Genomic DNA, 14,477 nt, shown 5'->3' on the forward strand with positions numbered 1-14,477 from the left:
CTGATCAGATCATCTAGTCCAACCCCCTGCCATGGCAGGAAAGAATACTGGGGTCAAATGACCCCAGCAAGATATTCATCTAACCTCCTTGGTTAGCTGCTTGAGTACCCTGCGGTGTAGATTGTCAGGGCCGGCTGACTTGAAGGAATCCAGCTTCTCAAGGTGTTCCTTCATGAGGTTAGCATTAATGGAGGGCAGGGGATCTCCCTCACCCGAACCTCTCTGTCCTGTAGCGGGCATGGACGTCCCATGGGACTGATGAAAGACTGACACAAAGTACCCATTTAATAAGTTGGCTTTTTCCTGGGTGTCAGTTGCCCCATCTGGTTCAGCAGGGGTCCAATGTTGCCCTTGCTTTTCCTCTGGCTCCCCACATATCTGAAAAGGACTTTTTATTGTCCTTGATGCTCAGAGCTAGTTGGAGTTCAGTTGCAGCCTTGGCTTTCCTGGTTTGCTCCCTGCAGAACCGGACCAATGCAGAATAATCCTCCTTGGAGGTGAATCCCATCCTCCATCCTTTGTAGACCTTTCTTTTTAGCCTCAGGAAGTCTGCTAGATCCTGGAGAGCCAGGGGGTGTGCTGTGCCCTCTCGCTACCTTTCCTCCGAGATGGAATAGAATTAGCTTGTGCATTGAGGATTGCTCCCTTGAGGAGCAACCACTCTTCTTGAACTCCCCTCTCCCTGGGATCATGGTCCCTTATGGCCTGACTGACATGCCTCCTGAGCTTGTCAAAGTCAGCTTTCCTGAAGTCAAGGACTTCCATGTTGCTGACTGACTTTCCAGCTTTACAGCGGATGGTGAGGGTGATCAGCTCATGGTCACTGTCACCGAGCTTCCCATTAATCACTAGGTCGCTGATTAGGTCATCCCCAGTAGTCAGTACCAGGTTGAGCAGTGCTTTGCCTCTCATTGGCCCATAGACTTCTTGAGTTAGGTAGAGGTCATCTGCGCATGAGTGGAAGCTTTGCGACTGCTCGGATTTTGCTGAGTGATCCTCCCACAAGATGTCCGGATAATTGAAGTCACCCATGACACCCATGGTCCTGGAGCATGTGGCCTCAGCCAGTTCCCAGGCAAACTCCTGGTCAAGCTTAAGATTTTGGGTGGGAGATCTGTAGTAGACTCCCACCGTTGTGTTCCCTGTGCCATGTTCCCCATGGATTTTAACCCAGAGGGTCTCCAGTCGTCCACCCTGGTCACCAATATCGTCTTGCAGGGATGCGTAGCTTTCCTAAACATAGAGAGCTACACCCCGCAGCCCCTTTTATCTACACAATCCCTCCTGTACAGGGTATAGCCATTTATACCCATGGTACAGTCATGGGTGGAGTCCCACTAGGTCTCCGTTATCCCTATGACATCATAATTATTTGCATTGAGTAGGAGGACAAGCTCCTCCTGCTTGTTCCCCAAACTCCTGGCATTTGTGTACAGGCAGGCAAGTGTCCTCTTGGGGGCTCTTGCCTTGCCCACAGATTGTACCAGGGCTGGGGCAGGAGTGGGCTCCTTTAAGTGCCTTGGCCTGCTGGCTTTGCAAGGGTTGCTAAGTGGGCCAGCAGTGGCGGTAGTCCCCCCCCGTCCCCCAATGGGCTTAGTTTAAAGCCTGGTGGTGCAGGTCAGCCAGTCTGGCTGAGAAGAGCCTCCTCCCCAGTGGAGAAAGGTGGAGGCCATCTCTTCCCATGGGGTGGTGAGTGGAAGTCTTGTGTGAGGGGTGGGCTTACCCAATCCAGGACAGTGGTGATTCTCTCTTGAATTGGGTCTACTGCAAACTGCTCAAAACCAGTTAGAGATAATCCTTTATGGAAGAGGATTATCTCTGAGCTGCCCATACGGCCCTTAGCTTTTCTGCCCTACTGTGTGGACAGTCCTGGTTTAAGGGCACTTAGGTATTTAAACTAACATGTAAGAACACCCTGAGTAGGAATCCTTTGTTTAGGATGGTATTTTTCAGGGAAGGCTGGGTGCCACATTGTGAAGGACATTTTGAAGAAGACTAAGTTGTGTTGTTTTATAGCAGTGGCTCTCAACCTTGGGTCATGACCCAAATCAGGATCATGGGGGGTCCGCCCCTTGCTCTCCCCCTCCTGCCTATGGGGCTCTCCTGGTGCACAGTCTGCGCGGCTCTCACCACCACTGTGATCCTGGCCCAGCCCGGGCTCTGCTGGCACCACCGGGCATGAGTGAGTCAGTGGCAGGGACAGGAGTCATGACCCAAATTTAGGGTTGCAGCAAAAAAAGGTTGGGAGCCACTGTTTTAGAGTACTTTACTTCAGGATTCTTCTGGCCTGCAGGCCGTATTTTGCCTATCCCTGCACTAAACCCTGATTAGAAGGGTGATGTGTATATACACTAATCCCAGGATATTTTTGTTCCAGGCACAATTTATCCAGGGATAAATGCAATGTTTGTTCCTAGCTTTAGTCTAAGTAACAGGAACTGAAGTTGACTACCAGCCAAATGGTGAAACTGTTTATACATGAAGTGCTGCCAAATGCACAAAATAGAGTGTGGGGGGTGGGGGAGAAAGAGGGAACAATTTTTCTTTATAATGGTAATTTTTTACATTAAAAAGTAAATTTAGGTGCTATGCATAAAGACAGTAAGAAATAATTTTTAGATGATATAGGGTTTTCATGTTCCTTTAAGTTCCTTAGAGTGGATAATAAATAACCTGTGACTATACCTGTACTGATAATATGTGGTCCCTGTTCTCATTAACATACAGCAGGGAGTTCTTTAAAACATTGAATAAATTCATACTGGTGAACTATAATTGCTCAAAGCTTTGCATAATGCAGTGCTATCTCAGTATAAAAAGCTACTTAGTCATTTTCTGAAGATCAGTAATATTCATTTAATTAAAGAGCTGCGTTTTTTGAATATTTTTCTTCTCTGCTTGAACAAATAAGCAAGTCATATGGCAGGTGTATTATTTCAATACCCAGCAGTGCTATTTTGACTCTTCTCTTCCATCTCTGTGTGTACTTTCAGATTAATCCCTTGTATAAACAGGCACAATGCCATTGGCTTCTGAAGAACTGCATCTGCTTACAGTTGGGCAAAATTTTATCAGTTGTGTAGCTTGATTATTACTAGTTTATGGAAAATCCCTTCATAGCTGTGGAAATTAAAGAGGGCTTACTGCACATCTCTTCAGCTGAAGCAGTTATGACTTCATACCTTTGCAAATGCTTAATAGATTTCCTAGGGGTTTATTGCTTAAGATTTTTAACTTTTTCTACTTTAATTTAGAACCTGTTTTGAGATAAACCATTTTAAGCCACCCACTCAGCTCATGAAAATGCATCTATAGAAGAAAACAGATTTCAGTATTCCATCCAGCAATAGGTATAAGGTAATTGTGCAGAAAAATGGATCTGGAATGATCTACTTAGGTGTCTGCAGACAAAGTGTAAACAGTTAAGCTTATCTGAATATATTCACTTGTAATATTAGTGAAGTGAGAGTTGGCAACTTTAATTTTTGAAGCATGTTACTGTAATGTACATACACAATGTATTTGCCATTCAGCCTGAATTTGATCTTACTTCACAAATGTAAATCACTGTATTTACCCAAATCCAAGACGGCTTCAAATTTAATCTCCCCCCACCCCTATAATTAGATTCTATAAACAGAGAACTAGAAATTTTTTATAATTTTCATATGTGGCATCTAATTAGTGGAAGGTTCTCTTAAATTAGGTGCTCCACCCCCACTGCTGTGGCAGAAAAAATAGCAGATCTTTTCTTCTGGGGCAGTCAGCAGCAACAGAGGCCCTGGTCTGGCCCCAGCCCAGCCCAGCCTGGGAGAAATGGTGGCAGATCCCAGATGGGCAGATCAGAACCAGAGATAGAGCAAAAGTTATGGGGGGTATAAAGGGGGGGCAGAACAAATTTCCAGAACAGCAGCAGCGGCATTGGCCAATCTCAGGGGGTACATGTGCACCTGTGTGCACCCCGTATGCATCGCCAATGCTCCCTGCTGCCCTTTTCCTGGGAGCCCCACACCAGCTGTGTACTCTTGCCTGCCCATCAGCACCAGGGGGCACAACTCCACACTGCTACCTGGCAGGCAGGGGGCACTTGGCCATGGTGGTGCTGGGCTCCCAAGTGAAGAGCAGCAGGACAGGGAGCCCCGAGTCTGCAGTAGGCAGCCAACATCTGCCCCTGTCCTGCACACAAATCTGGGGGGGCACATGCCCCTCATACTCCCTTCAGGAATGCAGGCAGCAGCAGGAAGCCTCCTGCTCCCTTCTGCCCTCTGCCTCTTGGATAAGCCTTCTGTGGCTCTGTTTCACTCCCCACCAGGCCCCATGCAGTGCCCCCAGTACCAGCCTCTTCTCCACTCCCTCCCTCACCAAGGAGGTCTCTATCTGCTCTCCGTACAATCTTACCTGCAGGGAGTTGCTCTCTATGCTGCCTGGCTGTATTCCTGGCCACATGCATGTGTGTGGACATACACATGGCAACCCCTGCATCCTGCTCCCAGCAGCCACAAGCAGCCCCCTGCAGGCTGGAATGCCTGATCCCTGCACAATACTGTGAATCCAGGACAAATGCTGTCCCAGTCATGCAGCCTGGGCCTGGGACTTGAGGTTTCCATTCCAGGACTATCCTGCCTAATTAGGGATGGGTGGTCACCCTACCAAAGCCAGAGCTGAATCATCACCTGCCTAGGCTGGTACTTGAATCCAAAATGTGGCTTTTTTTCCCCCAAGGCTGCTTAGGAGAATAAAACCTCATCTTGGATTCAAATAAATAATGATAGCTACTTTCCAGAAAACTGTAGTTATAAAACTGTTTCAGTGATTCAGAACTGTTATGTCACAAATTAAAAAAATTCAAGCAAGTGCAGGTTGAAGTCAGTCAGTTTACCTATGATGGACTATGTGGCTAAGAAACTGGCAGCCCCTGAATGTAATTCTCACATTACCTCAGAATCTGTATGAGCCAGTTACCAAAAACTCGCTTATAAAAATGGAGATACCTACTTCTGATAAAAGCCATAAGAGGATGTGTGGCTAATTGCAAAACTTCCACTGACTGCAGACAAGAAAGATCACTCCTTTAAAACATTGCTTTCTATAAATACCTCTGAAGGTCTGCTTTCCTTCCAGGAGACCTGGAAATAACTACTCATGTAAGAAAAATATAGAGTCAAAACACCTTGTCTGCAGTGGTTCATATTTTAAAAAAATTATGAAAGTTCTGTTTCAGGTAGCATTTTCATCTTAAATACATAGATTTTAATTAAGTCTGATCAAACACTGAATGTTTGCCTAAAAAAACCAGATATTGGATTCTCATTATTTTAAATGAATTAGATTCTATCTGCATGTCTTGTGTGCAAACTAATGGGACAAGAAACCAAACTGCTTTTTCCACAAAAAGAAGAGTAAATATAGAATTATTTATGGAAGGAAAGTTAAATAAAAATGATTCTCAATAGAAATCCTCTTCTGCTCAAAGCTCGCACTATTTCATAAGCATGAAAAACCTAGTTAATAATGATTTTACTACAATTATATTAAAATAATAAACTAGCATATTTAATTTAAAGCACACGTGTTTTTCTTCTGTGATAACATCCTGCAGTTCATTTCAGCATTGAGATAGAGAATATAATTTCAGACTAAAGAAGAAAAATACATTTTCCTTAAGAATCCTGTTAGTCAGAGTTTTGTGAAGTCACTAGTGCTGCTATTCCAGTGAACGTTCTGAAGAGTTCTTCCCTTCAGAAAGGGCAGATGTGTTCTGAGGATCTAATAGCACCATATTATAAGTTGACTGCCACCAAAACTTGTTTAATGCCTTTCCCTGCAGGTTAGAAAACCTCATTTGGGTGCATCCATGCATATAATAATACATGGGGATCTTTTTGGAAACAAAACCAAAAAAAAAACACACAAAGGAAATTTTTCCAATTTTTTAATGCACCATCTTTCATCTGGCAAAAATAATGAATTCTGGGAGTAGCAGAGCTCAACCTTTACTTATGTTAATAATAAAAAAACTAAACTGAGGTAAATATGTGTACTGGAGGCTTAAAAAGGTAAACATAGGAAAATGAAGGCTAGTAGGTATGGAGCTAACATTTTTCTGTACCTTTGTTGATGGATGAAGATTTTTTGAAGATAGAAATATAGAATATTAGAGCTAAAATAAGTTTCTGCAAATACAGTACCACTAAAATTAGAGTTGCAATTTCTGAAGGAAGAAACATTATTTTGAAAAATGGTGTCGGTAATTATTGAGTCCCTCGCTTTTTTACTGAATCTTACACCTACTATACTGTTTTACATTACAGGTTCATCAAATTGTAAAACTTCATGACTGGTTACTGGTGTTTTTTTGCACTAAAAATAGATACAAATTAACAGAAACGGGCAGTAATATCATTTAAAAAAAATTCCAATAGAATACATAGGCACTAAAATAGTTGTTAGATTTCTATGGAATCTAGGCAATACAATAATGTTTTAATTTTATTTTTTTAACAGATTAAGATGCTTGGTAAAGCAGCTGGAGAAAGGTGACGTTAATGTGGTAGATTTGAAAAAGAACATTGAATATGCAGCATCTGTGCTGGAAGCCGTTTATATTGATGAAACCAGGTAAGTCATTAAAAACGGTGCGTTATACCATGTTGGTGGGAAAGCGGGAGTGGTCTTCTGTTATATCATTGATCCTTGCACATAATTCTTACTGATGTCATTTGAAGATCATCAAAAGCTTTGCAGCCAGTGTATGACTCTTAGTTCTTAAGATCAAAAGTATTTAACATTCCAAAAGTCAAGTTTCCCTCCTGGGGAGAGCATGCTGAACTCCCACGTACTTTGAAGGTTCAACGGGTGAATCACAATCCAATGCAATGAGACTTCCATTAATAGGTATATGAGATTGATAATCTTTGCTGTCCTCAAAATTATTTTTATTATGAAAGGTACTGTTGAAAAAAATGGGACTTGTTCTGAAATGAAGAGCTTTTAAAAATAAGAAGGGGTATCTGAGTTAGGCCCTGTATAAATACTTTTATGAAAAGCTACAATTTTAATTTTATTATACTTTTACAAGCACAGAAATGGTGGCTGTTACTGGCATTATGACTTGAAGTTATTTTTAAATGGTCTGACTTTAATCAGACAGTAAATTCTACATAGTCCTGTGTTTGATTTCTTGAAATAATTCTAAGATTTTCATATTAATTGTGAAGTTAATGTACTAATTCTAAGACAATTTTCTGGTGATTTTTTAACTCTTACGTTTCACTAAATTGACCTTTTAAAGTTTTCTCTTGAACTGAATGTGCTTTTATGACTGTTTGCTAAAGCCTCTCTATTTTGATATGCAGCATGTGCCAGGTTGCAATTCCTTATTAAATCTAAGAACATCTGACTTTTTTAATAATCATTTTGAGGACTTAAACTTCTTGTTCTCTTTTTAAAAAAATCTTATGTTTTATACAGTACATATAAAAACTCAGTTTAATAGAGGGTTGATTAAATGCATTGAGATTACTATTGAAAGACATTCAGATGCTGCAGTGACCAATGGGGTATAAAAACCAAGAGCATAGAATAGAATAGAATAGAATAGAATAGAATAGCTTCTCCACTTAGAAAGATGGATTCAAATATTCATGTAATAATTCTATTCCATTGCCTTTCAGATGTAACCTTCCCATACAAACTATTATATATCTCAAATGTAGAAATCCTACTGTACCTGGGAAGCCAGTCCTATCCCAATCAGAAAAATGAGGAAATCAAAGCAATATAAAATTCCTTTTAGTTGGAATTTATGCACAATTCATAGCTACTGGTATTGTTTTTAAACGACTAATTTACGCATGCTCTTGGGACTGCGGCACATTGAGACAGCTCAGATCAGCCCCAGCTAGCAGGAGGCCCCAAGGATCAGTCTGCCAGTCTGGGGTTGCTCCAACTTGGCTCAACATGTTGCAGAGGGGCACAAGAGTGCTCTAGTGTGGGGCTAGCCAGCGGGCAGCCTCTGCAGTAAAGCACCTTTGTGGCCCAGGCGGCTCTGTCAGCGTCTACATGTGCGTTGTGGTGCACTAAATAATGCTGTCATAAGATAGTACTTGTGTTGACAAGTGCTAACCTATGACAGCATTTATTAGTTTACTGCAGCCTAACAGGGCCACCCACGTAGATGCTGAGACTTTACTGCGGAGCTAATTAGGTAACTCCACAGTAAACGTCTCATGTAGATGCCCTATGGAATCCTAATTCACTACAGCTAAATCAAGATAACCCCAGTTTCAAATTAAATTACATGTTTACTTCAATTTAATGAAATCATTTTAAAACCACATCTTTTGTTAAACTGGTAATACTGAGTTATATAGATATACTCTCAGAAAAAACTTGCTGCATATGTCCTTATGCCCATTCCCAACATGAGCTGCTGTAGTATTTCTAATATGTCAGACCCACTCTCAACTATAAACATTTCTTTGCTTATGACTGCCTGCAGGACTCAGTTCTCTAGGTAGCTTATGAAAGGCTTGGTTATATCTGAACCATTTTACAATATTTTTCTATGGAAATAGTCCATAGAAACTCCAATTGCTTATGTAATTGATTTAAGTATATTGTTTCCATTAGCAATAATAAGAGATGCATTACATAAACTTCTGCATATGCAGCTACTGGCAAGGGCTTAAAGCACCAGTGACGAGGGAAATATACTCCTTCCAAATGTACACCTCCCAAACACTGTCGTTAGGTGGATGTGCGGTTTCTCACCCAGTTCTGGGTTTAATCACTCTTGCACATGAGGGACTGTAAGGAAATGAAAAGAGCCAATATATTGAAGGATCTGAGGCTTTTGAGTTGTGTGTGGGAGGATATAACAGAAGACAGCTAAATAAACATTATGAGGAACAGGTTGAGTTTCATATGAAGTTAATATGTCACAAATCATATTCCATAGTTGTAATAGGTGTATTAAGTTTAGTAAGCAAAATCATTATGGCAATTGCTATCATGGGGCCAACAGGCCAATTAATGGCAGTCAAAAACAAACATACATAATTTCACCTTCAGGTTATTTCCCTAGAAGACTTATTTTATGACCTCATAACCAAGACTACTAAAATATTTTCAAGAATAATTAAATATTTGAAGAAAACTTCATTTTCTTTGATCTGATATAAATCAAAATTATTTATTTATATGTTATTTAAACCAGTTTTCTGTAAATCAATCTAATTTTTGATAGCATTAAATCAGGAGAAACCCAAACGACTTCTCTTTCTCCATTTTCTTTTTAACTTTACTGAGCATTTTCATTCTCAAATACAACTTCAAAATGAGTACTGAACTCGATTCAGAAACCTACCGAGTTCTGGCATCAATTTCTGTAGAAATACATGCCATACTGTAAAGTGACCCTGCCAGGTTTATATACAATCTGTGGATCTATATATATGCCTACAAATACACCCTTATGTATGTATTTTTGTATTTATGTATTAATATGTATTCACACAAACATATAAAACAAATTTCTTTACCATTTAAATATACATTTACTTTCATAATGTCTGCTGTTTGCTTTAACATTTACATGTTATACACCATAATTTTCAGTTTGACTTATAATTTCATTTTCATTTTCCATTTTTTATGGGCAGCTCTGGAGCTGTGGAGAGTGCCTGAGCTTTCCCAGTTCCAGGGCTGTGAGAGGAAGGTGGGCATCTTGGGCAAGCATTCATTAAGTCAGGTTAATCCATTTTAAGTGAGGTTAAGCCATTCTGAACTAAAGCTGGCTCTCATTTAGGCATGCCAGTTGTAGGCAAACTGAGTCCTGCAAATGCAGTTAGGGCAATCTAAATGTAATGCTTGTATGCATGCAAAGCTAACTGCATTTTAACAGCCTCAGCTCTGTACTCTAGTCCAAATCTTCATGAGAAAATTTAGAAACGATCCATAGACAAGCTCTGTTCCACTTTTGAGGAACAAATCTTGCATTTGGCAGGAATTACGAAATTATTACATCCCATGGAAATAATGTAGGGGAAAGTTAATTTTGTGGGCAAAGAAGAAAGTAATTACTTTGTGCCACAGATGACTTCTAACAGTGGAAATTAGGAATTGAATTAAATGTGTCTGGAAGTTAAAAAGCAGTTATATCTTAGAGCAGCATTATCTTGGAGTATCAAAGAAGAGATTACACCCTTCTGACTCTGAACATACATTTCTTCATACAACAATAGGTATTTTAACTGGTTTATTTTTACTGTGCATCTCTTGATCAGAAAGTACCTTTACAAACTCACTCTCCAACTCCAGCTATACAACGTGCAAATTTAAACTAACTTCTTCCATAGGATTTTGTTTATAAAGAGAGAAGTTTGTTTTGCTTTGATCTTGCAAGGCGTAACGTGTAGGTTGATTGTTGCTCGTGCACTGAGCCTATCTAATATCAGTTAAGTGTCTGTGCAGGCCAATACTCCTCCCAAGTACTACATATTGCAGGATCATGGCCAAAATAAATTGCCTGCTTTTAGGGTTCCTCACTCCAGATTTCTCAGCCCACACACAAGATCCTCTGTTTGAAATGCCACTTTTACTGCTCATATTCAAGTTAGGTATACTGTTGCCTGCCACATCAGCCAGCAAAGACTATCTAATGCTCTAAGCAGAATCAGCACCTGCTAAAAGGAGGAAGTGTTTTGTATAACCACTGCCAACTTCTTACACTGTAATTGAAGGAGCTATCCACATTTGTGTACTATTACTTCATTTGAGTCAAAGGAAAAGAAATATATCTACACTGAAAAGTTGTGTGTACATCTAGACTGTACACACAGTTAGAACCGCCAGAACATCATGTGTTTCTGTACTGAATGCAGAATTCATACTGAAATCAGGCTTTAAAATGAAGCTCTTACAATGCAAAAGATGCATCTTAGATTCTCTTGTTCTGCTGTGTTGCTCTACCATTTCATATAATCTGAGGTTGTGGTAGGAAAAAAAATCTTTCTTTTAAGATTTGACTATATTTTTTGAGAAAAATGCTAACAGCTTTATTTATGAAGTGCTGGAACTGGTCTCCTTAGAAACTAGGCTGGCAGTTGGGAAAGCCTCCCAGAGCTATATGAAATTATGTTTTTCTTTTGGGCAGCAATTGTAAATGTCTCATTAAAAAAAATAGCTGAAGCCTTCAATCTTCAAAAGATGCTCCTGTCGGTTCTTGAGTGGGTGAGAAATCAGAAAGCAAAAAGAAATCAAAATGTTTCAGGGACATGTCTACTATAGAAAAGCTGTTTCACTGGCGACTTAACAGTCTCTGACCCTATTTTAATTATCCCTTGTCATTCTAATAGCAAACTGATAATGGATAAGCAAAATAATACTAAGAAATATTTTTCTTTAAAGACCTCCCCTTGCAATTTAACTTTTTAATATTGGTGAGTCTTGCTCTAGGAACATAAGACCTCAAGATCATCCCATCAGACTCCCAGTTCAAGGCAGGAACATCCTTGTCTAAACCATCCCGTACAAATGTTGTCTAACCTGCTCTTAAAAACTTCTAATGAAGGAAATTCCAAAAAATCTCTAGATAATCTATTCAATTGTTTAATCACACTCATAACTGGAAAGTCCTTCCTAATATCCAACTTAAATTTTCCTTCTTGCAGTTTAAGCCCATGACACTTTGTCCGGTCCCCTGTGGACACAGATTAAGATTAAATGACTATTCTTTTTATAAAGATCCTTTTCTATTTTAAGGCTGTAATCAAATCCCCTTTTAGTTATTTCTTCGCCAGGTAAATGATTCTAGTTCTTCTAATCTTTCTTTGTATGTCTTTTTTTAAGAGCTCTAATAATTTTTTGGATTATTAAAAAATTTTGCAAAATATTTTTCTTTTAAAAGGAAGTGTAAGTGTCAGTAATTGAAAAGCTGAAGTTCATTGTCTGCTGAGTCAAGTTCACTGTCTAGAAAGTCAAGAATGCTTTGGCAATACTAGTATTTTGGACTGTTACTTTAACAGATCTTGCATAATGACCTCGGTCAGCCTAATGATGCAAGAAGAAATGTCAAATTGATAAATATGTAACCTTATTTTGAATTGTTGTGTAGTGGACTTTTAGAGGTTGCAGCCTCTTAAAGCCATTTACTTCAGAAGAGGCTATGATTCAGTAGAGGATACATTTTGTGTCCAACTAGTAATTGCTTTGAGTGTTTGAGTTCTTTTTATGAAAGTTACTAATATTTTTTGAAGCTAAAATAACTGATTATTGCTCAGTGTTGTTATCAAATATGACATCACTATTTGCTTTAGAAGCCTGGAAACAATGATGAATAATTCAGCAATATAGTAAATAATTTTCAAGATTTTTCCTTCTAAGAAGTTCTGTCTAAAATGATTAATAAGTATAATCCTGAAGAAATTAAAAGCAATAATGTTGTTCTTTGAAACCACCATAGTGACAAATACCTTAGATTCTGAATATGCAGTCCTTTTTTTGTAATCGAATGCACTCAGCACCACCATTTTAAACTATACATTATGAAAAATATCCCAATCATCCATTATTTTTCAGATCAGGAAATAAAGAGAAATGAGAGTTTGAGATGTGATTACATATGCACATTACTCAGACAGTCATGAGTGCATTACTTCATTTTTTTCCCAACAGCTGGCAAGTAAAGTCTTTGTACCATTTTATGTAATCCTACATTATGTATATGCCATTTATTTTACAGGAAAAAAACATATTTTTCAGCATTCTTAGAAACTTTGGGTCATATTTTGGCTCCCGTAGGGGCTGTTTTCATTATTATGACACTGCACATTCTGATCAGTCTGACTTTCACAGCCAATTGAGGATTTCACCAGTTCAAGAAAGTTAGCAAGGTCTGTGTTTCTCTCAAAGATGGGTTTGGATGAGATGTCAAATCCAACTCTCCAAAACAGAACAGATTTGTTGGTCAAACAGATCTACACTTTTGAACAGAAAAGTAATACAAAGAAAGAGCATACATCAGACAAGCACTCTTTTTCACTAATTTCTTGCGCAACAATATACAGAATTACACATTTCATATGCCACTACTGTCCTGCCATCACAGTGACTGACTCTTGTTAGCTGCATCCCCTCTCCCATCCTTCCCCCTTCTACATAAATCTTTTCTTTCTGACAGTCCATTTGTAGAATCTGATAAAGTGGTTGTTGCCTGTGAAACCTTATGCCTCTCAACCAATAACATGAGGACAGCTCTTCTGAGAATGCTCCTTGATAACTCTGGAGGTGAATTCCTCCCTAATAAATTTATAAATCTGTTACTTAAGTAAGTATCTATGAAAGATGTATATCAACCATTGTACTATTTGATCCAGCTTCAGTGGAAGGTAAAAGAGTGATTCAGTCATTTTAATGGACATTACATTGGGTCCCACAGGAACTAAGTACATCTGTCTTAGGTAATTTAGTGAGATAAGTATTGGGCAAGTACCATTCACAAAAGGTCATAGATTATTGTTAAAAATGTGAATTGATCATTGAGACTAATGACATTGCCTTCTCATGGGTTCTGCATTCTGTATATAAAAAGCCCCTTTCTTTTATAAATAGTTTCTAGGAATTGATGACCAGCTTAATCAGCTGAGGAAGTTCTACAAAAAACTAATTTGCTCCACTCTACACATACTCCTACCTGCAGTGAGCAAACCTGGAAGGTTTCATCTCCAGATTAGATTTTTTTATCGTTCTGTTCTTCATTGTTCCCCTCTTGTTGATATTTTCTTTGACAGTATACACTATTGTATCTAATAATAGTGTATGGATTAGATATTGTTTTTCTAATGGATACTTCTTCAAGCCGAGTTGAAATGCTTTTCAGACCCACAATGCGCATTATCTTGCGTGTCTGTATGAAGTGCTGTTATTACTGCGCCATCATTTAATACTTCCTTCCTTTAATACTGCCCATACTGCGCCGTGGCAGCGGGGCATGGTTATTTTTAGCCATTACATCACTGTAGCAATGCGCTACACTGACGGAGTGCATTGCTACGGCAACATAGTGGCGGTGTCACGGTTTTTGCTCATGGATGCTATGTCACTGTAGCGCATTGACAGACATACAGACACACCCTGTATTCTTTAAAAGCCAGAAACTATATATTTATTGATTCTAACTTACAAGATCTGTGCAGGTCCCATGAGCGATTGCCATTTCCCGCCCCCTCCTCCCTACCAGTAGATAATTCTAAGTGGTTTAAATTTGGATTCATTTTCTTACATCTCTTTCATGGTACATTTGATATATTCCTAACGGAGAAGAAATGACTACTGACTATTTAAATGTGAAGAACGGTACTTGGTAAAAATCGTTTTACTATGACAACTAGATAAGCTGTTAGTTATTCTGACTGCCTAATAATAAATGGTTTTCCTTTTCCAATAAATTTAAAGACCTTGGTCATGATCTACACAGA

The 14,477-nt window shown here is 39.1% G+C and overlaps 1 protein-coding gene across 5 annotated transcripts in view; it reads left to right on the forward strand.

The window, feature by feature from the left end:
* PDE1A (phosphodiesterase 1A) overlaps nucleotides 1–14,477 on the forward strand; it is a 350,365-nt gene that overhangs the window by 243,629 nt on the left and 92,259 nt on the right. For all 5 annotated transcript variants that reach the window (XM_019554259.1, XM_019554260.1, XM_019554261.1 and 2 more), the window contains one exon: nucleotides 6,505–6,618. In XM_019554259.1, the coding sequence (XP_019409804.1) occupies nucleotides 6,505–6,618 (114 nt within the window). The remainder of the gene's footprint in view (nucleotides 1–6,504; nucleotides 6,619–14,477) is intronic.

The sequence above is a fragment of the Crocodylus porosus genome, unplaced genomic scaffold (genome assembly GCF_001723895.1).
Source record: "Crocodylus porosus isolate Cpor-Errol unplaced genomic scaffold, CroPor_comp1, whole genome shotgun sequence".
In the NCBI taxonomy this organism is placed as follows: Eukaryota; Metazoa; Chordata; order Crocodylia; family Crocodylidae; genus Crocodylus; species Crocodylus porosus.